The following is a 23516-nucleotide window of genomic DNA, read 5'->3' as shown; positions in this document are numbered from 1 at the left end:
TTTACCTGCAGGAGAAAGATCCGGCTGGTCTACTAGGTCAAGCAGGACCACCCCAAGCCGATCGAATTGTTCCGTATTTCGAGCCAAAGAAAGACGACCACTACTATATAATTTTAGACACTCATCTAATCTTTGTTGAGTGTCAGCCGACATAACGGCAGAGAAGTCTTCCTCTTCATTTGAATTCAGGCTTGAAGCCAATAAGTCTTGAAGAGAAATAGTCAACGGGTCTGCTGGTTAAGACACTGGTAAAGGAGCCGATGTTGAAGCTACAGCTGAAGGTTCGGAGGGAGGAACTATATCCATTTCTTTATCTTTACCATCCCCTTCTTTCTGTTTCTCTTCACTCTCTATCTCTTTTCCTTGTTCCTCTTCTTCTATTCTTTTTAGTTCTTCTTATTTTCCACTTCTTTCTCCCTCACCTCTGTCTTCTTCTCTTTTCTTCAGAATTGACATCTTTGCCATTTCTTTCTTTTTTCTTGCCTCCTCCACATCTTTCTCAATTTATATCTGCTTTCGTTCCGCTTCTCGCTTCTTGTCAAGATGAGCTTCTCGGCGAGCTTGTCTGTCAATATCAGACATTTTCTTCGAAGTGAAACAGACGCGAGAACTTCTTCCCGAAGGCGTCTGTTTTACCGAAGGAGAAAGTGGAGGTGATCCGTTTGAAACATTAGAAGAAGAGGAGTCAATCAAAATAGGCTGAGGATTTACCTCGGCTGAGATTGGTTCATTTGGAGATAATTGAGGAAGATTTTTCTCTGATGTTGGTGGAACACCAGCCGAAGGTGCATCTTCGACGACTATAGGTAAATGATGTTATGGTGATTCATACTTATTTATGACATTAGAATCATAGAAACTAATGATATATGGATTAGAAATGGGTTTTGGTACTTTTGAATTGATTATAAAAGGTTTTAATAGTGAGTACCGGTACCAGATTGCAGTTCCTCAAAATCGTTCTTAAAAAGTCAAGTTTCAATACTGAGTACCAGTACCTTATTTTGGTACCTCAAAACCCGAAGCGAAATAATGCGGGAATTGCATTGAGTACTGGTATTGCATTGACCGAGTACCGGTACTGCGGTACAGCATTGGCCGAGTACCGGTACTGCATCGGCCTGGTACCGGTACTCAGCCTTAGGAAATTTGCGTATCGTCCTGAGGTACCGGTACCAACTTTCCGAGTACCGGTACTCAATGTAAAATTTCCTAATATACTTTCTAATCCGACTCTAATTGATTCTACAGTCTATAAATAAGCTATTGGGGTTCTCTAATTGAGAGAGAACACGAGAATACATGCAATAGTAACCTTAGAGGCTAGGTTTTCGTTCTTAACCTATTTTCCACCATATAGCCTCTTTTAGGTCAATTCGAGATATTGTAATTTGATATCTATATGTTGAATTGATCTAAGTTTCGCTTAGAGATTCTTCTCTGGTTCTTCGTCGATATTCTAAGCGAAAGATCACCACAAAACATGATGTTCTTCATGTGCGGCATCGTGGATTCGGTGTGATTGAAGGCGGTTCGTGGATTCGAATCGTGAGCTCGTGGATTCGAGTGGCGTCTGTGGATTCGGACGTGGGAGCAGCGTTTGAGGATTCGAACGTGAGGGCGTGGACAACCCGGAGGCTTCCGCGAGATCCATAGGAGGTTAAGATAGGTCGAGTCCGTGGAGTCGATAATCACCTTGTAATCTTTTCTCTTAGTGGATTATTTTTTTCGCGTGTTTGTCCTGTGGGTTTTCTCCAAATTAGAGTTTTTCTACGAAAATCTCGGTGTGTTATTTTTATTTTTCGCATTTATTTTTATTGCATTGAGATTCGCGCATTTGGGCTGTACACCTATTCCCCCCCTCTAGGTGTGATATTATCTAGATAGATCCTAGGGTTTCATAACTTACAAACCAGCGGATAAACTTAGTATAAGCTAGATCAGCTAGATCAAGATGGGCCTCAAAATCGGTCACGCCGTCAGAATTATAGGCCATCGAAAGGGTAATGCCATGAGGGCGCAAACCAACGATCGCTGCATATCAAGGAGAGTAAGAGTAAAGGGTCCCGCTCTAAAAAAGAAGGTGTTGGAAACAGGGGACCAGAAACAAAGAGTCGCAGCCAAAAAAAGGTTATCGGCTATGGGAGGTGTTCGAGATAATTGAATGGTCTCATAAATCCCAATCTCGCGCCAAAGATTGGCATACGATGCTTCTACCCGATCCAACCAAGCGAGATATGCTTCCGAAACACTCAGTCAAGTTCGAAGGCTTTTTCCCGTCGAAGTTGAAGCATACCAAGAATGGAGATGAATGGCATCAGCCATTAAAGGAAGACCCTTACTTGAGAAAGAAAAAACCTCAGGAATAGGGCCATCTGTAAACAAGGGACCTAAAATAAATCGGGAAGGGTCCGACCCAACATATTGTCTAAGTAAAGTGTAATCGAAAGATGGAGAAGAAGAAAGAGAAGGAAGTGGAACCATTAGAGAAGGCGAAAGAAGAAGTAGAAGAAGAAGAGAGAAAGGGCTTCTAAGGCGAAGAGGAAGAAGAAAGAAAAGCGAAGGGAGAAGAAAGAAAAGGGGAAGCGTAAGGAAGAAGAAAACAAAAAAGACAAAAGAATAGGACCGTCGGATGGAATTTCGAAAACAGCTTTAATGATGATGAGACGACGGCAATAAATGACCTAATAAATGCCGCATAAGAAACAAAAGGAATGTATGTGAAATCGTAGCTGTCAAAGGAGAAAGGACGGCTGAGAGAAAGACGGTACAAGGCAATTCAAAATAATGGTTTCGAAATTCGCGCCTTTGAAAGAGATTACGTCAACCACCAAATCGTCTGTTCGGAAGTTGTCGAGAGGGCAATTGTTGATTCCAATAAAAATATCGCGTGGAAAATTGACGCTCGGCTTGCCAAGGATTCTAAAATCTGACACGTGGTGCATCGGGACCACAAAGTAAATCACAGCATAACCACAATCAGTTTGAGTGTTTAATATCGACTTGTAGTAGCCCGCGAAATTAGAGAAATGACCGATTGTGTACATAACCAAATCACAATGCGCGGAGTATAAATAGGCGAATAACGCCTGGAGGAGGGGTCCTCTTTCCAGCGAACAGAAGGCCACTTTCTATTTCCACGCATTTTTCTTGTTTTCCTAGGAGTAGTCTATCTGTAATCTTTCTTTTTCTACATTTAGTGCCTTTTGTAGGAGTAGTATTTAAGTTAGATTTATGGAGTCTGTATGACTTACAAGCACACTCTCTTTTGTACGAGTTTCCGACTTTAAGTTTCAATATATAAAGGCCATCCAGCTCATCAGCCGACCTAAAACACTGCAATATCCTATTCGGCTTATTCAACCGAACCGATTCTGTAGTATAAAGTTTCAAACTCGGCTGATCCGATCTCTCATCAGCCGAATCGTTTGATCAGTCGAATGGTGCAGACTTCGAGGGTCATTACGTGAAGCCATATCAATTCTTTGCACGCACCCCGAAGGAGAACTTTGACCGGGTCAACGGTCGGAGAATTCGACTCATAACAATAAAAAAATAATTTATGTTTCAATACGTTATTTAACAAGCTTGATATATGTTTAGTTTTATTGACTGACTTGAATTTTTATTCTAAATCGAAAAAAAAAAGGGGCTTTATAGTATGTTTACTTTTTTTTTTTTTTTTTGTTGTTGTTGAGGCTTAGCCGTAAATTAAAAATAAAGTTGAATGCAAATATCCGACTCCGTACTCGAATCTTTATTAACAAAAAAAAAAAAACATCAAATTTGCATTCGAATTCCAAAAATTCTTTATAATTATTACTAAATTCAAATCTGAATTCGATTAAATAGTCAATTTTAGCATCGGAATTCTGCTCTGCCGGAATTCGTTTCTGAATTCAATCCGATATATAATATTCTAAACAGTTTTCAGCCCTACATCAGATGCAGCGGGAGCTCCACTTTCCCCTCGAAGGTAGAGCGATCGTCCTTTAGCTGCTTCTCTCTCTCTCTCTGACAAAGCGTCGGGGCGAACGAAAATCGAGAGGGCCCTTATGGAGGCGGTCATTCTGCGGCGTACGCTCGAGAAGCTTTCGTCTTATGAGGTCACGGAAGTCATCACACGCGCTGGCTTCAGAACTGAACACGATAGGCTGATTGGACGGCTGGCCGATATTTATTTGGCGGTTGCGACTGCAGGATGGCCGGATTGGGCATCGCGGTATAGGCGCAAACTTAAAGATGCGTGTTCCTTATCTGATCGTTTCGTTGATTTGATCCATAAATTTCGGCACAGATCGCGCGCAGCAACACAGGTACGTGCACTTATTCCTTGCCCCAACTTTAGCCACAAGCTTTGGCAGATGAAAGAGATTATAGACTGCAAATCCGCCAACTTGCTCAATGTCGAGAACGAAGCCGACATTGGTTCCAACTTAGAAATGTTGAATTATATTTTCGGGAAAATTTACATTGGAACTGACTCGTTGTATAGTTCTATAGAATGGAATGCTCCGGTAATTCCCCGGCGAAGTGGCACATTGAGATCGGCATCTGTGGAATCGAAAATTTTAGGAAGAGATGGAGACAAACAAAAGATCTTGGAGATCATCTTTTCTCGATCGTTCAACCGCCTCCGTTTTGTTCGCATTTCCGGTAGTGACGGATCGGGAAAGACAGCCCTTGCTCGGCTGGTTTACAATGACCTGTGTGTGAAGGAATGGTTTGACTGCCGAATGTGGGTCACTACGCCTGAAAATTTTGATATCGAGCTGATTGTGATGAAAATTATAAAGTGTGTAACCCAGTTAGCTAATCATACGCTAGATTTAGGATCACTCAATAAGCCGTACGATTATCTTCACCGAGTCCTGCGTGGGAGGAGATTTTTCCTTGTTCTGGACGACATCTGGGTGAAAAATGAACATGAGTGGAATATATTTAAGTCATTTTTGAGCATTGGCAAGAAAGGGAGTACTGTCATCACGACCGTACGAGATGGAGATTCGGTGATAATTGGGTCTGCTGTCCCATATGAACTTACTGTCCCATATGAACTTAAACCATTACCAGACGATGTATGCTTTGATCTGTTAGTGAAGAAAGCTTTCGGAACTAAAAACGAGTTGGATTTGATGGGCTTCTGTGAGATAGTTAAGATGATAGTAAAATTGTGTCGTGGCTTGCCCTTAGCAATAAACATGATAGGTGGGATTTTGCAGTGTCACCCAGAAAATCCAAGCCATGTACTGGAGTATCTGAATTCATATAGTAGTGGAGATCTAAATATACATACTTTGATCGAATTCAGCTATTATACTTTGCCATGGCATCTCCAGTTTTGCATTTTGTACCTGATGATGTTCCCTAAAGATTATACTTTTGATAAGCACGAAATAATTGATTTATGGAATGCTTATGGCTTCATTCCGTGCACACATCAAGATGATACAATCGAAGATTATGGTGGTCATTGCGTCAATATATTGGTCTCTTATGACTTCCTTCAGGAGGTGCAATACCCAGATGGCCAAGGAAATTTAAAATACTGTATTAATTCTCAAGTATATACTTTTTTGAACTATGCTGTTGGAATTAAACACATGGGAACAGATGCCATTTACGGGATGATGTGTGTAAAAATGAGTAATGACCGATGTGATTTCCCAGGATGGATTAGACATTTATCATTGTTATGTGATGAGAAAACTAGGACATTTCCCAGTGCTTTATCACATTGTAAAAATCTACGGACATTGCTCTTAGTTAAAAACAGCAAAATGGATGAGCTTAAGCAGAAAATCGGGATTACACAGAGTAATGATGATCTTTTCTCCCATTTAAAAAATCTCTGTGTGTTGGATCTACATTCTTGTTCCATTTCTGAGCTACCTAAATCAATTAAGAAGTTATCATGCCTAAGGTACCTCAATCTTTCAGAAACTGATATAGAAACTATTCCAGGGTCTATAGGGAACCTCCGGGAACTACAGGTTCTTAATCTCTCTTATTGCAGGAATTTTCATACAATTCCAGAGTCGATTGGGAGCCTCCAGAATATGCTGATTCTTAATCTCTCTTATTGCAAGGAACTTTGTACTCTCCATCCGTCCATCACCAAGCTTGAAAATTTGCAAACTTTAAACCTTGAAGGTTGTTGCAAGCTTGGCAATTTGCCCGAAGGCATGTATTATGTAAGAGAGCTGAGACATCTTAATATACTAGAGTGTTTCTCGTTAACTTGCATGCCAAGTCGGATGGGGCAGTTATCTCACCTCCAGACTTTGTCAAGATACATTGTGACTGCTGAGGCAGGGTGTACAATTGTGGAGCTACAGAACCTAGTTAATCTTAAAGGAGCACTACGGATTGAGAACCTTGAGAAGGTATTGGACCCAGAAGAAGCCAAACAAGCAGAGTTGAATTCTAAGAGCAATGTTACGTCATTGGCATTACATTGGAGTTGGCTGAACTTCCATAATGATGATAACAAATCTTCTGAGATAACTGCGCTGCATGTGCTTGAAGCCCTCCAACCGCCTCCACATTTAGAGATACTAGAAATATTTTCATACCCTGGAAGAGGGGCACCTGAATGGATGACAAATGAGTCAACTCTTAAATCTATGGTTGAGATTAGGCTAGTTAACCTTAAGGGATTGGAAAGTTTACCACCGCTCGGATTATTTCGTTTTCTGAAGGTCATTGAGATAAGAGGAATGAATGCAGTGACCTGTGTTGATGATTCTTTTCTTGGAAATTGTGGTATGTTCTTTTCACTGGAAAAACTTACTTTCTCTCAAATGCCTAATCTGGAGAAATGGGTGTCAAAAATTAATGGCGACAGATTCCCTTGTCTTACAGATTTGACAATAGCTTACTGTCCTAAGCTGAAGGTGCTGCACTTTAGTTGCTCATCTCTTGACAAGTTGACTTTGCTGTTTAATAATGCAATGCTATACAGCACACCTGGAGCTCTGAAATATTTCGGTAGATCTCTTCGGAAGCTTACAATTGGATTATGCTGTGAGCTGGTTGCAACTTCAACATGTGAGGCGCTGCATGACCTTACAGCTTTGGAGGAGCTGGAAATCTCTGAGTGCAATGAGCTGATTCGTTTGCCACAGGGCATGCGCCATCTTACATCCCTCCGTTACTTGACTATAACGAACTGTAGAAATTTGGAGACTTTGCCAGGTTGGCTAAGGTACTCAGCATCCCGGCCTGAATTGATCATATCTGGTTGCCCAAAGCTGCGTCATCAAATATGATGCTAGAAGTATCAGAGCACTACATGCTTAAATCCTGGAGATGCTGGTATGATAGCATTTTTCTCTGCTGAATATCAAACACAAATTAATGATTGAACATTTTCTTGTCCTTCTGATTGATACTCTGTTTTCATTTATTCAAATATTTTCATGTTTCTTGCCTTATGATTACTCACCACTTCATTCTGTATGCTTAGACATTACTTTTGTGCTTTGCTTTAAATTCCTGATGTTTCGATCTCAACTTTAATGCAAAAGATGTATATGATAATGACAAAAAGCAAGATATTTTTGCACAAAAACGGAAAGTTAATTGAAGAGTTAGTTAAGTGTGATTACGGAGTTTTATGTTTTTTGTTCTTATTTGTTTTTCCTTGAGCCCTTAAGATCTAGGTACCTCGGGATTCAAATTTTCTTTTTCCTTATATATATATATATAGAGAGAGAGAGAGAGAGAGAGAGTAGGACTACTATACTCTTATGAGTATAGAGCTCTTTATACTCATAAGTTGTTTTCGAGGATGGAGTTTCCAAATTGACGATCCACTCCATTAAATATAATCTAGAGTATTTGAAACTTCTAAAAAATAAATTTCGTAATTTTTCGAAATCATAATAAAGTCTATCAAGCAGGCATAAAATGAACGGTCAAAATCGAACGACGTCCTAAAAATGGATGATCGGATCCTTCAATTTAAGATCGGAGTTATTGATCTTTATCTAGGTAGTGAATAGAATTTTTTATCAAAAATTCAACTTATTCCAATTCTTTTGCACCGTTAAACTAGCAAGTATCCCATACCGGCCGTTAAAAATTGTCAATTTTTTGACCTTTTGATCGTAAAGTAAATGATGTCGAAAAATTATGAAATTTTATTTCTAAAAGTTTTAAATGCTCTAGATAATGTTTAACGGTATGAATCGTCGATTTGGAAGCTCCATTATCGAAAATGACTTATGAGTACAATTGCGATCGTACTCATAAGAGTATAGTAGCCCTGCTCTATATAAATATATAGAGAGAGAGAGAGAGAGCTATATATATATATATAAAGAGAGAGAGAGAGAGAGAGAGAGAGAGAAGAGAGAGAGCAGGGCTACTATACTCTTATGAGTATGATCGCATTCGTACTCATAAGTCGCTTTTGATGATAGAGCTTCCGAATCGACGATCCACTCCGTTAAATATGATCTAGAGTATTTGAAACCTTTAGAAAATAAATTTCGTAATTTTTCGAAATCATATAAGGCTATGCAAATGGGATAAAATGACGATCAAATGACAACGTGCATAAAAATGGAATGATTGGATCATTCAATTAAGATCGAAGTTATTTATCTTTATCTAATAGTGAATGAATTTTCTATTAAAAAATTCAACGATTCAATTACTTTTACAATTAGTAAACTAGCAACTATCCCATACCGCTGTTAAATTGGTCAATTTGTGACCTTTTATTTATGTAAGGTAAATGATGTTGAAAATTTATGAATTTTGATTTTCTAAGAAGTTTTTTAAATGCCTCTAGAGATAATGTTGTACGGTTTGTCGTCTTCGGAGGCTTCCATTATCGAAATGCTTATGAGTACGAATCGCGTTACATTACAGAGTTTATAGTAGCCAGATTATATATATAATTATATACATATATATATATATATATATATATCAGAACTTAGGCTAGTTAATCTAATAGCACCAGTCATTGGTGCTACCAAGTTTTAATTGGCCCATTAGATTAAGAGATGTGAGTGTAAGGATGATGTGGGAGCCTCTACGGTTTGAGTGGGTGGTTGTGTTAATGATGTAATGACTCTAACGGATAAAAAATGATAAAAATGGGAGATTAACAAACGGAAAACTTGGTAAGCACCAGGTGCTCGTGCTACTTAATGAATAGTGCCGGACCAATACTATTATATTATATTATATAATTAATATATGATAGGCTAACTTATACTATCTAAGCTACTTGAGGCTGCCGGTACTATAGTCTTGTTTTCGATCATAGGCGTGTTCAAATTAACAGATCCACACGTTAAATATATATCTGCAAGGTATATTGAAGTTCTTAGGAATAAATTTTAGTTTTTTCGGACATCGTTTACTTAGTAAATGATAATTATGTCAAAATGGTACGCTGGAAATTGAATAATTTTAAAATTTGAGCATAGACATTTAAATTCAAGATAAAAAATGTTAACCTTAATATTTTTTTAGATAGTTTAAATATTTTCTATCAAAAATTTGAAGGAATTTAGATTCTCTACACGTTAAACTCCAAAGCTTCGAAATGTAGCCCTTGAAAATTGAACATTTTGAAAATGGTTTGATCAATAAGTAAACTATGTTGAAAAATATAAAATTTATTTCTAAAACTTTAAATACCCTAGATCAGTTTTAACGTGGGATGGATTCGTGATTTGAACATTCTAAGATAAAAACGAGACTATGTCGGATTTTCGGTACTATAGATAGGTTTAGGAGACTAGCTCTCTCTCTCTCCCTCTCTCGTTGCTATACTATATATATATAGGGGCAATTTCATGGATACCCCTCCCAAAGTCTAAAATATCATGGATGCCCTATAAAGTTTAAAATATCACCTATACCCCTGTAAACATAGAAAATTATCATCAATACCCCAACCGTTAGTTGTGTTAGCTTTACCATAGTTATTAAATGCTTAAAGATGGGTTAACTTTTAAAATGACTTATTTACCCTCAACTATATCTTAAGTAATGTATGGAGACCCCCTCAACTATATGCCATTTTGAAATGGCTCCCTCAACTTTTAATTTTTTAGTTGACATCCCATTTAACTTTTAGTTTTTTAAAAAATTAACTAATTTTAGTGTATGAAAAATAAGAATTTTTGAGTTTTTTTGATGATTTCACCAAATCTAGTGGCTCTATTTATTTTTTAGCAAATAAATAACTATGTATAAAAATTTAAATAAAAATAAATGTTAAGGAATTATCCAATATTTCTTTAATCTTGAAAGCTTAAAATTTTTTTTAACCAAAATTATTCTCAATAATTTTATCTACATTACATGCATTAAAAAACTGAAATATAATATATTTTAGCTTTCGAACAAAATTCTCTTTTTTTTCCAATCGACAAAACAATGCATGCATATAGTTATGTGATTTATTTTTGATTAAATAGGGAAAAAAAATAAAATCTATAATTTATTTCAAAATACTATTATTGATTAGGAATGTGAATTGATATAGATACGCAATTTTATCTGAGCTCAATTTTGAATGTGGTGAGCTTAATCGATGCTAAGTAGGGATAGTTTCAGCTATAGGTACAAAAAAATGAAATCCCATCGTATATAAATTCAGTTATAGTTTTGGTCTATATCTAAACCGAACCTGAACCGAAACACGAAGCCAAAAACAAAACCAAAATGAGATAAAAACATACTATATATAAAATACAATTTTTGTATATTTTTAATAATTAATATATATTAATAATTTAATTAATATTTATATATTAAATACTCAAATTTAGATTTACAGAAGTTGTCTTGAAATACCTGTTAATATTTCTACTATTGATAAGAGATAAAGGGTAAAAATGGTATTTTGAAAATTTAACTCCATTTCAGACGGGCTTTAACGGACCTTAACTAGTGGAGGGCATTTATGATAATTTTTAACATATTGGAGGTTATTCGTGATATTATCAATTTTAGAAGGGTATTGATGAAATTAATTGTCCCTAGAAGGGCATTTATGAAATTATCCCATATATATCTATAAGTATATATACTATTATATATACTATATATATTAACTTAGGCTAACATATAACACTATAATAAGCACATCGAAGTCATTGTGCTATAGATTTACTTGTCCATTGGATTAAAAAGAAAAAAAATTGCCGATTGCGAGATTGGTGCCTCCCTACGAGTTAGTGCTGTTGTTGAATAGTATAAATCTAATCGGCTAAGAAATGATTAAAATGGATAGATCTAACGGCTGGAAAACCGTTGGTACTACCAAGTGCTCGTGACTATTTATTAGCATAGGTACCAGAATCTCCTAATACTAATTTAATATAATATATAATATATAATGTATAATATATATATGATAGTATACATTGTCACGCCCCGGATTGCACGTTCCCCGGGCATGCCGACAAATCTGCCGTATACAAAAGAATTTCTCCTGTATACGAAGCGATAGCTGTACCTGTAAAACATACAATACTACAAACAGTAGTATAGAGCTATTCGAATAAAACTAGTATAGACAGGAACAAGTTCCAAATACATATGTTCAGATACACAAAAGCTCGCCCAGCGAGAAACAACCTGTATGTATAAGAAACTTAAAACTAGCACTACCTGCAGCTGGTAACCTCACGCACAACAGTAACTGGGAAGGGCTCTAACTGACAACGCCCTTGTCACGATCAGTCTCCGAGGAAGCAGTAGCCGGAACAACAGACTCTGCAAAAACAGGGTAACAACTGGGCGTGAGAACTGCTGTAAAAACAAGTAGTCCTCAGTCGGTGCCGCCCTCAAGATCATCGGTCTACCCACTAAGTCTACAGAAGGGAGCTGGGATAGTAAGTAATGCTGGAACAAATCTACAGCTAAAAACCACAATACTATCATGCTCTAACACTAACAATCTGTAGAAAATGTCAATCCTGACCCAATCTCACTAGGGACTGTAAGCATACCCGTCCCAGGGACTGAACACACCCGTCCCGCCTGTCGAAGCTAAAGCTACCTCCACACTAAGCAGTCAGTGGAAAGCAAATCCAAACAGGACACCTCGACATCAACGCAGAAGCACTAAGCTCGACTCCGGAGTGGCACTCGTGGGCGCTACCCAACCGAGTATGCAAGCGTATCTTTGTCGAGCTCAATCAGGCTCTCACAAGCTATAGTCAAGTAAACAGGGTCCAACTGGTCTAACGACTAACAAGTCACGTGTCCTCGGCACAATCTGATGCCAAAACAGCAAACTGGGTTCACCGTCAATCCCGACGGTACCAAACAGTCCGGAACAGTTTGAATGCTACTGTAAAAATACACTCGGCATCCCAGCACGAGCGTAACAGAAATCTAAACTACTTGGGGTGTCCACCGCTCTGAAACTGCGATGATACAATCAAACCACGGCTCCTAGAGCTAAATCTGGTTGTTTAAGTATATGACAGGTTATATTCGCGGATTTTCTCCTAAGTCAAATCCAAGTCCAACATGTATAATTTATCCACAAATAATACTATGCTCCAAATTCAGTTTAGAGTCTAGAGAGAGAAGAGAAGAAGCATGCAAGAAGCCTTCCTCAGCTCCTCTACACGTATAAGGAGTGGGAGAGAGGGTGACACGTTTAAGGTAAGAAATTACCAAAACACCCCTTACCTACCCTGGTGTACCGGTACATGGGCATTTGTACCGGTACAAATGGCAACCCGAGAGTAGCTGCGCAAAATCTGGCGAAGTGTACCGATACGCCCTGCTGGTTGTACCAGTACAAAAAGTGTACCGGTACGCCTTGATGGTTGTACCGGTACAACAAGTAGAAAATATGCAATTTGCAGATTTCCAAAGCTAAGTCCTGCTCTCGCGTCCCCGTGAGTCTGTTTTGCGTCTATTTCGCGCCAACACGACTCAGACTTGTCCCGACACTCTCCAGAGCTGTCGATAGGCCTCATCTGCTGAACACCGGGATATCACATCCTCCCCCACTATAAAAAGTTTCATCCTCGAAACTTACGCGTACCTCAGCTCTAAGCCTCAAAAAGGTAGGGATAGAACTCCCTCATCACCGTCTCAGGTTCCCAAGTCGCCTCCCGCTCCTCGTGATTACTCCACTGCATTTTTACATACGGGATGAACCGATTGCGCAATTCTTTCATCTCCAGAGCAAGAATCCGCAACGGTCGCTCCTCGTATCTCAGATCCTCGCCAATCGCTAGTGGATTGAAGTCGATCACGTGAGAAGGATCGAAAATATACTTCCTCAAAGCCGAGACGTGGAACACATTGTGGATACCGGCAAGTCGGGGAGGTAGAGCAATCCGATAAGCAACCGGTCCAACTCGCTCCAATACCTCAAAAGGGCCAATGAAGCGTGGACTGAGCTTCCCACGTACTCCGAATCTGCGTATGCCTCTGGACGGCGAGACTTTGAGAAAAACATGATCTCCAACCTGAAACTCTAAGTCTCGTCTCCATCGGCGTAGCTCCTCTGACGGCTCTGGGCTGTCAAAAGGTGTTGTCGAACAACTCTCACATTTTCCTCAGCCTCTAGCAAGATTTCAGACCCTAGCGTCTTCCTTTCACCCACATCACTCCAAAACAAAGGGGATCGACATCTGCGTCCATACAACGCTTCAATCGGAGCCATCTGGATGCTCGTTTGATAGCTGTTGTTGTACGCAAACTCAGCTAGTCTCAAATGTCGATGCCACCCTCCTCCAAAGTCCAGAATGCATGCCCTCAGCATGTCCTCCAGAGTCTGAATGGTCCGTTCTGACTAACCATCCGTCTGTGGGTGAAACGCTGTGCTGAACTGCAACTGTGTACCCAAAACTATCTACAGACTCCTCCAGAAGTGTGAAACAAACCTCAGGTCCCTGTCCGATACAATCGACATCGGCACACCATGTAGCCTGACGATCTCATCCAGGTAAGCTGCGCGAGCCTCTCTCTGGACCAGGTGGCCTGAAGTGGTAGGAAATGAGCAGACTTAGTCAATCTGTCCACTATCACCTAAATAGCATCGAAACTACTCTGTACTCTAGGCAATCCCACGACGAAGTCCATCATGATCTGCTCCCATTTCCACTCGACACTGACAGACTCTGAAGCTTGCCAGCAGGTACCTGATGCTCTGCTTTTACCTGTTGGCAAGTCAAACACTGAGCCACATATCTGCCAATATCTCTCTTCATTCCATTTCACCAAAACTGTGCCTTCGAGTTCTTATACATCTTGGTTCCACCAGGGTGAACCGTATAAGGTGAACAATGAGCCTCTCTCAAAATGTCCTCTCGTATCTCTGAATCCACCGGCACACACAATCAGTCCCTATACCGCAGTACTCCCGAATTGTCCACTACAAAACCCTCTGCCTGTCCCATATCCAGCTGTTCTCGAATCCTCATCAAGTGTGGGTCTCCACTCTGTTTCTCTCGGATCCTATCTAACAAAGTGGGCTGCAAAATCAAAGACATCAGTCTCGCAGTAGACCCAGGGGACAATCTCGAGTCTCAACCGCTGTAACTCCTGGAGTAACGGCCTCTGTTGAGTAATCAATAAGCTCAAGCTCTGTACGGACTTCCTGCTCAACGCATCTGTCACCACATTTGCCTTACCGGGATGATACTGAATACTAATATCATAGTCCTTCAGTAGCTCCAACCACGGGCGTTGCCTCAGGTTCAACTCCCTCTGGGTGAACAGATACTTGAGACTTTTATGATCGGTGAAAATCTCGCAGTGCTCGCCGTATAAGTAATGCCACCACAAATTCAGGGCAAAGACTACCGCGGCAAGCTCCAAGTCATGCGTAGGGTAATTCTCCTCGTAATCTTTTAACTGCCGTGAAGCATAAGCAATTACCCTACCATGCTGCGTCAGCACACAGCCCAACCCACTGTGTGATGCATCACTGTATATCACAAATCCTTCCCCCATAACAGGAAGGGCAAGGATAGGAGCTGACATCAACCTCTGTCTCAACTCATCGAAGCTCCTCTGACAATCCTCACTCCAGATGAATCTAACCCCTTTTCGAGTCAATCGAGTGAGGGGTGTGGAAAGCTTCGCAAAGCCTTCCACAAACTGACGGTAATATCCTGCCAGTCCCAGAAAACTCCTCACCTCAGTCACCGTCGTCGGTCTGGGCCAATCCCGAATAGCATCGATCTTCTTCGGGTCCACTACTACTCCCTCTGCAGAAATCACGTGGCCCAAGAAAGCAACCTCCCGCAACCAGAACTTGCACTTCTTCAACTTGGCATACAACTTCTCTAGCAGGAGTTGTAGCACAGTTCTTAAGTGCTCCTCATGCTCGGCATCACTCTGGGAGTATATCAAAATATCGTCGATGAAGACTACCACAAATCTATCCAATAACGGTTTGAACACCCTGTTCATCAAATCCATAAATGCGGCAGGGGCATTTGTCAATCCAAAAGGCATGACCGTAAACTCATAATGCCCGTACCGAGTCCGAAAAGCCGTCTTGAGAACATTCTCGGCCCTCACCCTCAACTGGTGGTAACCTGACTGGAGGTCAATCTTCGAGAAGACACAAGATCCTTGCAGCTGATCAAACAGATCATCAATGCGCGGCAAAGGATACTTGTTCTTGATGGTCACTTTATTTAGCTCCCAGTAATCCACACACAACCTAAGTGACCCATCTTTCTTCTTCACAAATAACACCGACGCTTCCCAACGCGATACACTGGGTCTCACATACCCCTTACCCATCAGATTCTGAAGCTGCGCCTTTAGCTCTCTCAGCTTTGCTGGTGCCATCTGATAAGATACCTTCAAGATTGGTGCAGTTTCAGGAACTACATCAATCACGAACTCAATCTCCCTCTCCGGCGGCATCGTCGTCAACTCCGGGAGAAACACATCCGAAAACTCGCGGACTACAGGGATATCTTCGAGTCCCGGCGCCGCCGTAGGTACCTCTACAACAGTGGCCAGAAAAGCAACACACCCTCTACTCATCATCTGTCGAGCCCTCGTCGAAGATATCCAAGTGGCAAACAACGTACTCCTGCAGCCTCTAAAAGTGAACTCTTCTTGCCCTGGCTCGTGGAACGTCACCGTCCTCGATCCACAATCAATAGTAGCATAATACCGTGCCAGCCAATCCATACCGAGCACAACGTCAAAGTCCTGCAGCTGTCCTAACACCAACAAGTCTGCGGGCATGATTCACGAATCCAACTGCACCGGACATGACCAACAACACTCTGCAACCTGTAACACATGGTCGGGGATCTGCACCTCTCGTGCCTGTGACAATGATCCTAACTCTAGACCATGCAACAATGCAAATGCTCGACTAACAAAAGAATGCGATGCACCGGTATCAAAAAGTGTACGAGCTCTAATGCCACAAATCAAAATGATACCTGCCACCACTCGGTCGGCTGCTGTAGAGTCCTCCACCTGGGCTGCATAGACCCTGCCACTCGGAGCCTGCTGTCGTCGCTCACCCTGACGCAACACAGATGCTCTATCCTCCTGGCGGTAGCTCGGCGGTGCTCCAAAGGACTGCGGGGATACTGGCTGTGCGGATGTCGTGGATGGTGCTGGTGATGCTGCTCGGGGACACGCTGACCTCATGTGCCCTTGCTGACCGCAACTATAACACCTGCCCTCTCTCTGCTCGCACTGCCGGGGCCAGTGGGGTCCCCCGCAGATCACACACTGCGGTGTCCTCGGTGGCTGTCCCTGCTGACCGGATCCCCCAGATCGCTGATGCCCCGAAGACCCACGACCCTGAGAGCGTGATCGTGGAGGCCTCGGCAGACGTCTGCTACTCGACTGTCCTCCATCATCCGGAAAGGGGCGCTTCCTATCCTGACTCTGCCCCACTGCCTGAGTCCTCTTCCGAATGGATGCATCACCCCTCTTTACCCAAAGAGCCTGCTCCATCGATGCATCCAAGGTCCTCAACCTCTGCGCCTGAACCAACCGGAAGATCTCCGATCTCAAACCTCGCTCGAACAGGTAAACTCTGTGCGCCTCGTCCCTGGCCACAAATGGAACACAATTCAGGAGTCGGGTAAACTTACGGATGTACTCCTGAACTGGTCGCTCTCCCTGCTGAAGCCTCTTCAAGTCCTCCTCGAGCTTCTGCTTCACACTGTTGGGGAAATACATCCCATATAGCATGCCGCAGAACTAATCCCATCTCATCTGCAAGGTCACCAACCTATAGTCTCGTCTCACTCTCCTCCGCCATGCAAGTGCATCTCCTGTCAAGCAGTGAACTCCCAGGTGTACCTGCTCCCGCTCAGGAATAAACAAATTCTCAAACAGTTTCTCCATCGCGCTGACCCAGTCCTCGACAACCCAGGCCTGTGAACATCTGCCATCAAAGGTCGGTGGATCAAAACGATGAAAGCGGACGAGTCTCTCAGCCATCCGCTCCTGCTCAGCCTTGGTCATCTGCGGAGCCTCACTAAGAGATGTAACCGGCGCTGGGGGAACTGCCGCTGGTGGAGGTACTGCTGCAGCTGGTGCTGTCACTAGAGTAGTCGGAGATGGAACTGGCTGCTCAGGTGCTGTACTCTGCGGTGGAGCTATCCTCTCACACAGCCTCTGTAACAACTCCCCCTGCTGCCTGGTCACCTCAGTCAAGGCAGCCAACTGCTCTCTCAGATCAGGGGGTGCACCGGCCTCCGGTTGTGCACTCGGCTCTACCTGCTCAGGCATCTCAGGGGTACGGCATGCTCCCGCGTCGACTGTGCACGCTCCCGCAACGACGGTCGACCACGACGTCGATATACAGCTGCCAAGAAACGAAAGGAAGGTTAAATAAAACACAAACACTCTCGACCCAATTAAACGAAAGTCTAGAAAGCGGTCCCTGTTTCTCCTCAAAATTATGTCGTCTGCAGCCAACATAATTTTTCTGGACCGAAACAGAAACTCCTTCAATCACTCCCTCCGCTCCAGGAGGAGTTAGAATAATCAATCAGTGACTTTCGCGATAAATCACGCCTCTCGCGTCTTGCCTTCTTAAGGTTTGCCAACTTAGGTTTTCTAGGTCCCAACGACCTAATGCAAAGCTCTGATACCAACTTAAATCTGTCACGCCCCGGATTGCACGTTCCCCGGGCACGCCGACAAATCCGCCATATACAAAAGAATTTTTCCTGTATACGAAGCGCTAGCTGTACCTGTAAAACATATAATACTACAAACAGTAGTATAGAGCTATTCGAATAAAACTAGTATAGACAGGAACAAGTTCCAAATACATACATATGTTCAGATACACAAAAGCTCGCCCAGCGAGATACAACCTGTATGTATAAGAAACTTAAAACTAGCACTACCTGCAGCTGGTAACCTCACGAACAGCAGTAACTGGGAAGGGCTCTAACTGACAACGGCATTGCCACGATCAGTCTCGGAGGAAGCAACAGTCGGAACAACGGGCTCTGCAAAAATAGGGTAACAACTGGGCGTGAGAACTACTGTAAAAATAAGTAGTCCTCAGTGGGTGCCGTCCTCAACATCATCGGTTCACCCACTAAGTCTACAGAAGGGAGCTGGGATAGTAAGTAATGCTGGAACAAATCTACAGCTAAAAACCACAATACTATCATGCTCTGACACTAACAATCTGTAGAAAATGTCAATCCTGACCAAATCTCACTAGGGACTATAAGCATACCCGTCCCAGGGACTGTAAACACACCCATCCCGCCTGTCGAAGCTAAAGCTACCTCCACACTAAGCAGTCAGTGGATAGCAAGTCCAAACAGGATACCTCGACATCAACGCAGAAACACTAAGCCCGATTCTAGAGTGGCACTCGTGGGCGCTACCCAACCGAGTATGCAAGCGTATCTCTGTCGAGCTCAATCAGGCTCTCACAAGCTATAGTCAAGTAAACAGGGTCCAACTGGTCTAACAACCAACAAGTCACATGCCCTCGGCACAATCTGATGCCAAAACAGCAAACTGGGTTCACCGTCAACTCCGACGGCACCAAACAGTCCGAAACAGTCTGAATGCTACTGTAAAAATGCACTCGGCATCCCAGCACGAGCGTAACAGAAATCTAAACTATCTGGGGTATCTACCACTCTGAAACTGCGATGATACAATCAAACCACGGCTCCTAGAGCTAAATCTGGTAGTTTAAGCATATGACAGGTTATATTCGCGGATTTTCTCCTAAGTCAAATTCAAGTCCAACATGTATAATTTATCCACAAATAATACTATGCTCCAAATTCAGTTTAGATGTCAAAGACACAAAAAATCCACAAATTCGAGCTATTACACAAAATATACATGCCGTTAACCGAGACTTTAGGAGTAGAAATCCGATGATAAACCCACCTCAAAAGCTAATCCTAATCCGGCGCGACGTCGAGAACGGCGGAATCGCACCCTCGCTCGGCCTCTCGCGATGCTACGACGACGAAGGCACGCTCGAACGGCACCGCGGCGCGACGTCGGCGTCGATCCAACTCCACCCGAGCTCCTCCTTGCTAACAGTTGAGTCTAGAGAGAGAGGAGAAGAAGCATGCAAGAAGCCTTCCTTAGCTCCTCTACACGTATAAGAAGGAGTGGGAGAGAGGGTGACACGTTTAAGGTAAGAAATTACCAAAACACCCCTTACCTACCCTGGTGTATTTGTACCGGTACAAATGGCAACCCGAGAGCAGCTGCGCAAAATCTGGCGAAGTTACCGGTACGCCCTGCTGGTTGTACCGGTACAAAAAGTGTACCGGTACGCCTTGATGGTTGTACCGGTACGTACCGGTACACCTTGATGGTTGTACCGGTACAACAAGCAGAAATCTGTAATTTGCAGATTTCCAAAGCTAAGTCCTGCTCTCGCGTCCCCGCTGAGTCTGTTTTACGTTTATTTCGCGCCAACACGACTCGGACTTGTCCTGACACTCTCCAGAGCTGTCGACAAGCCTCATCTGCTAAACACCAGGGATATCACATATATATATATATATATATATATACACACACATATATATGTGTATATATATATATACACATATAGAGTGTATATATGTGTATCTATATATATATGTGTATATATGTGTATCTATATATATATGTGTATATATGTGTATCTATATATATATGTGTATATATGTGTATCTATATATATATGTGTATATATGTGTATCTATATATATATGTGTATATATGTGTATCTATATATATATGTGTATATATGTGTATCTATATATATATGTGTATATATGTGTATCTATATATATATGTGTATATATGTGTATACACATATATACACATATATATATATACACATATATATATATATATATATACATAGGCTAGGGCTACTATACTCGTATGAGTACAAGTCCCTTTATACTCATAAGTTTTCGGCCATTAGATGAAGATATGTGCGATTAGGACGATAGTAGTCCTTTAGGGTTGAGTGGGTGGTTGGTTGAATAGTATAATCTAACAAGTGGAAATGATCAATGGAGTAGATCTAACGGCCGAAAACTTATAAGTACAAAGGAGCTTATACTCATAAAAGTATAATAGCCGAACTATATATATATATATATATATATATATATATATATATATATATATATTATTATGGCATTGTTGCAACGCTTAAATCTACGAATGTTTTTTTTATGACACAAAGAGAGAAACTCTTTTGTTCTGTGTCAAAAGTTTTTTTTTTTTTTTTTTTTTTTTTGAGAGATAGGTTGCACGCTACCCGCTTCGTTTATTTCATTTAGAAATAAACTTAACTAGAAATGTGAATCAACTAGGATTCAAACTTGGTCTTGGGTACCAACCACCAAGCCCTTTGCCACTTGCTCTAGGGACGGTCAAAAGTTGAATTTACAAACTGGCTGGTAATAGCAAAACTGTAAAAGATTTTTTTTCAAAAGGGTCCTTGCTTTAAAATGGAAGCAACTTGGAGCAGAAACAAAAACATGAAAAACTTTCTTGATTTCATTGATTGCTTTTGCAAAATGAAAATATATGTGAAGGAGAGAAAGGGCTCTCATTTATTGTAGAATTTCTTTTCATAACTAGAGGCCTCTAAGAGAGATTGTAGGTGGCTCTAATTCTAGGGGAAAATATAGGAGGAGAAAGTCTATGTGCCAAGGTATCCCTGGAACATTAATTAATTGAGTGAGTGATCCAGGAGGATCTCTCCAGTTATGGTTTGGGTGAAGACAGCAGCAATCGACAGTTGGAATTAGTCAGGAAATTGGGTCAAATCAACCACATACTTGATACAACACCTCTGAATTTCAGGCCCCATATCTTCCTCACTCGGACTACGATTGAGAGGATTTTTTTTTTCTTCTGTCTGGTTCGACAAGATGGACAAGTTCTCAGGTGTAGCAGATTTCTTCTGGGAGGTTTTGGACTGTTTTAAGGTAGTTTAAGTGTTCAAATCTCTGGCCAAAATTAGTTTTTTCTTATATAAAAACTTTGATTATGGTTGTCTTTTTATTCCTAAAGAATTTGAATTCGAGTATGTGGACAAATTTGAGATACTCGAGATGCCTGATCTAGAGATCATAAAATTGTACCGACTTTCCATAAAATACAAGTACATATCCTAAGGAGTAGGATTCTGCTTTTCGTTTTGATACCTGATTAGAACTACTATTGTTCCTACATTGTATGTATTCTGAGCAAATGAATCTATACCTCGACATTATTCCCCATATAATTTGCCACATGGCAGTTTCTCTTTCACTCGTGCCTTCTCTCCCCTTCTCATGATACTTCGTCTTCCCACCTCCCATCTCCACTTAATGCTTCGTCTTCCCACCCGCTCACTTTATAATTAATACATTTACATAGTTTATTGTCATCTAAACTAATCGCTCTCACAAAAAAAAAAAATCTCTTTATACTCTTTTTTCTCATACTATTTGTATATTCATTAATGTTTCATGACAAATCAAAAAATTTTAAAATTTTTATTTTATCAATCCTTTATATCTTTTATAGTATTAGTCCGGTGCAATGCGCGGGTAACTTCACTAGTTTTAGAATATTTTAGAACACAATAGAATGACAATATGTTTCGATGAAGGAACAAGCCCTTGCTGATGCTTTGATTAGGTATAAGAACAAAATTGAGGAGGATACTTAATCGATTGCTTAGTTTTGGGTTTAAAACATGTGTTGTTCTGCAGAGTTTGTTTGATAGCTTGATCATCTCCTCACTTATATTATTTACTATTTTGCTTTCTTCTCTTACAGATTTTCTTATACTCAAGAAACCAAAAATTTGTGAATTGCCTTATTGTCAGAAAAATGAGGTTATTGAAGCCATGAAGTAGAAGTGCTGCACATTTGACTGAACTTCACATCAACAGATTGTGTAGATTTGGGACTGCAGCAGCACGGACATTGATGCAAATTTTTATTTAGCTAGAGTATTTAGGGCAAAGAATTACAATATTGCATTGTTTGTGGCTTACTACCTATTGTGGCAGAATGATTTCAATAACTTTGCATACTTTCTTTAGATGTAATTGTTTGGGATCTCTTGTGGCTAGAGATGTCAACGGGTCGGATTCGGGGCGGATTTTTAAAAACCCGAACCCGAACCCNCCGACTCCAAACCCGAGACCCGAACCCGAACCCGAACCCGACGGATTTTAAAAATCCATATCCAAACCCGAACCCGACCAAAAATCCGAAACCCGAACCCGAACCCGAACCCGAAAATTTGAACCCGAAACAATTATTTCTTTTTTCAATATTTCAAAATATATTATATTAAATCTAAATTTTTAAAATACAAATTTAAATATAACATCAAATTTTTATATATATATTATATATAATGCAAAATAAATTCGGGTTCGGGTCGGGTTCGGGTCGGGTTCGGGTTCGGGTCGGATACAATCAAAATCCATATCCGAATCCATATTCGTCGGGTTTCTATTTTTTATATCCATATCCGAATCCATATCCATATCTATCGGATATATCCGTTTCATTCGGGTTCGGGTTCAGATAAAATTTCGGGTATCCATACGTATTGATATTCCTAATCCCTTTATCCTAAACCTAAAAACAAACAAACACAAATGACTTGCAGACTTGGTGCTATTAGAAGTATTTCAGCACAGTTTTGTATTTTGGCTCTTTGGGTTGTGAATCTTGTGATAACTACCACCTCACAATTTAGAAAAATACTACTTGTCTACTTGTACACTCTAGAAGGGAGTTGGTGATTTACATATCTCTTCATCCAAGGGTTCATGAGATATTTAATGTTAAAGAATTAAAAAATTCGGTTTCTCGAATGTTGAATTATGTGTTCTGAATAATATTTAATATGAATCGTCGATTTGAAAGCTTTATCAGTGAAAATGACTTGTAGTAAGAAAGCGATCGTGCTTATAAGAGTATAATAACTGAACTCATATGTATATAAAGGAATTATTATAAATATTTGTCATTGCACTAAATATTTATTTACATTTATTTGATGATATATAAAG

The 23516-nt window shown here is 40.8% G+C and overlaps 1 protein-coding gene across 5 annotated transcripts; it reads left to right on the top strand.

The window, feature by feature from the left end:
* Positions 3932-22548, top strand: LOC109718255 (disease resistance protein RGA2-like). 5 transcript variants are annotated; one of them, XM_020244394.1, is made up of 3 exons: positions 3932-4316; positions 4504-7317; positions 22264-22548. In XM_020244394.1, the coding sequence occupies exon 2, from the start codon at positions 4737-4739 to the stop codon at positions 7269-7271; it is 2535 nt and encodes an 844-aa protein (XP_020099983.1). In that variant the 5' UTR covers positions 3932-4316; positions 4504-4736; the 3' UTR covers positions 7272-7317; positions 22264-22548. The 5 variants fall into 5 exon arrangements, with proteins under 5 accessions (XP_020099983.1, XP_020099982.1, XP_020099981.1 ...); XM_020244393.1 differs by having other exon boundaries at positions 4496-7317; XM_020244392.1 differs by lacking the exon at positions 3932-4316 and having other exon boundaries at positions 4327-5923; positions 6017-7317.

This window comes from Ananas comosus, linkage group 12, assembly GCF_001540865.1.
Source record: "Ananas comosus cultivar F153 linkage group 12, ASM154086v1, whole genome shotgun sequence".
In the NCBI taxonomy this organism is placed as follows: domain Eukaryota; kingdom Viridiplantae; phylum Streptophyta; class Magnoliopsida; order Poales; family Bromeliaceae; genus Ananas; species Ananas comosus.
This window is presented reverse-complemented; position numbering and strand designations above follow the sequence as displayed.

Bases quoted from the DNA above. Each gene is read 5' to 3' on its own strand.
- LOC109718255 (XM_020244391.1), top strand. From the start codon at position 4,365: ATGAAAGAGATTATAGACTGCAAATCCGCCAACTTGCTCAATGTCGAG.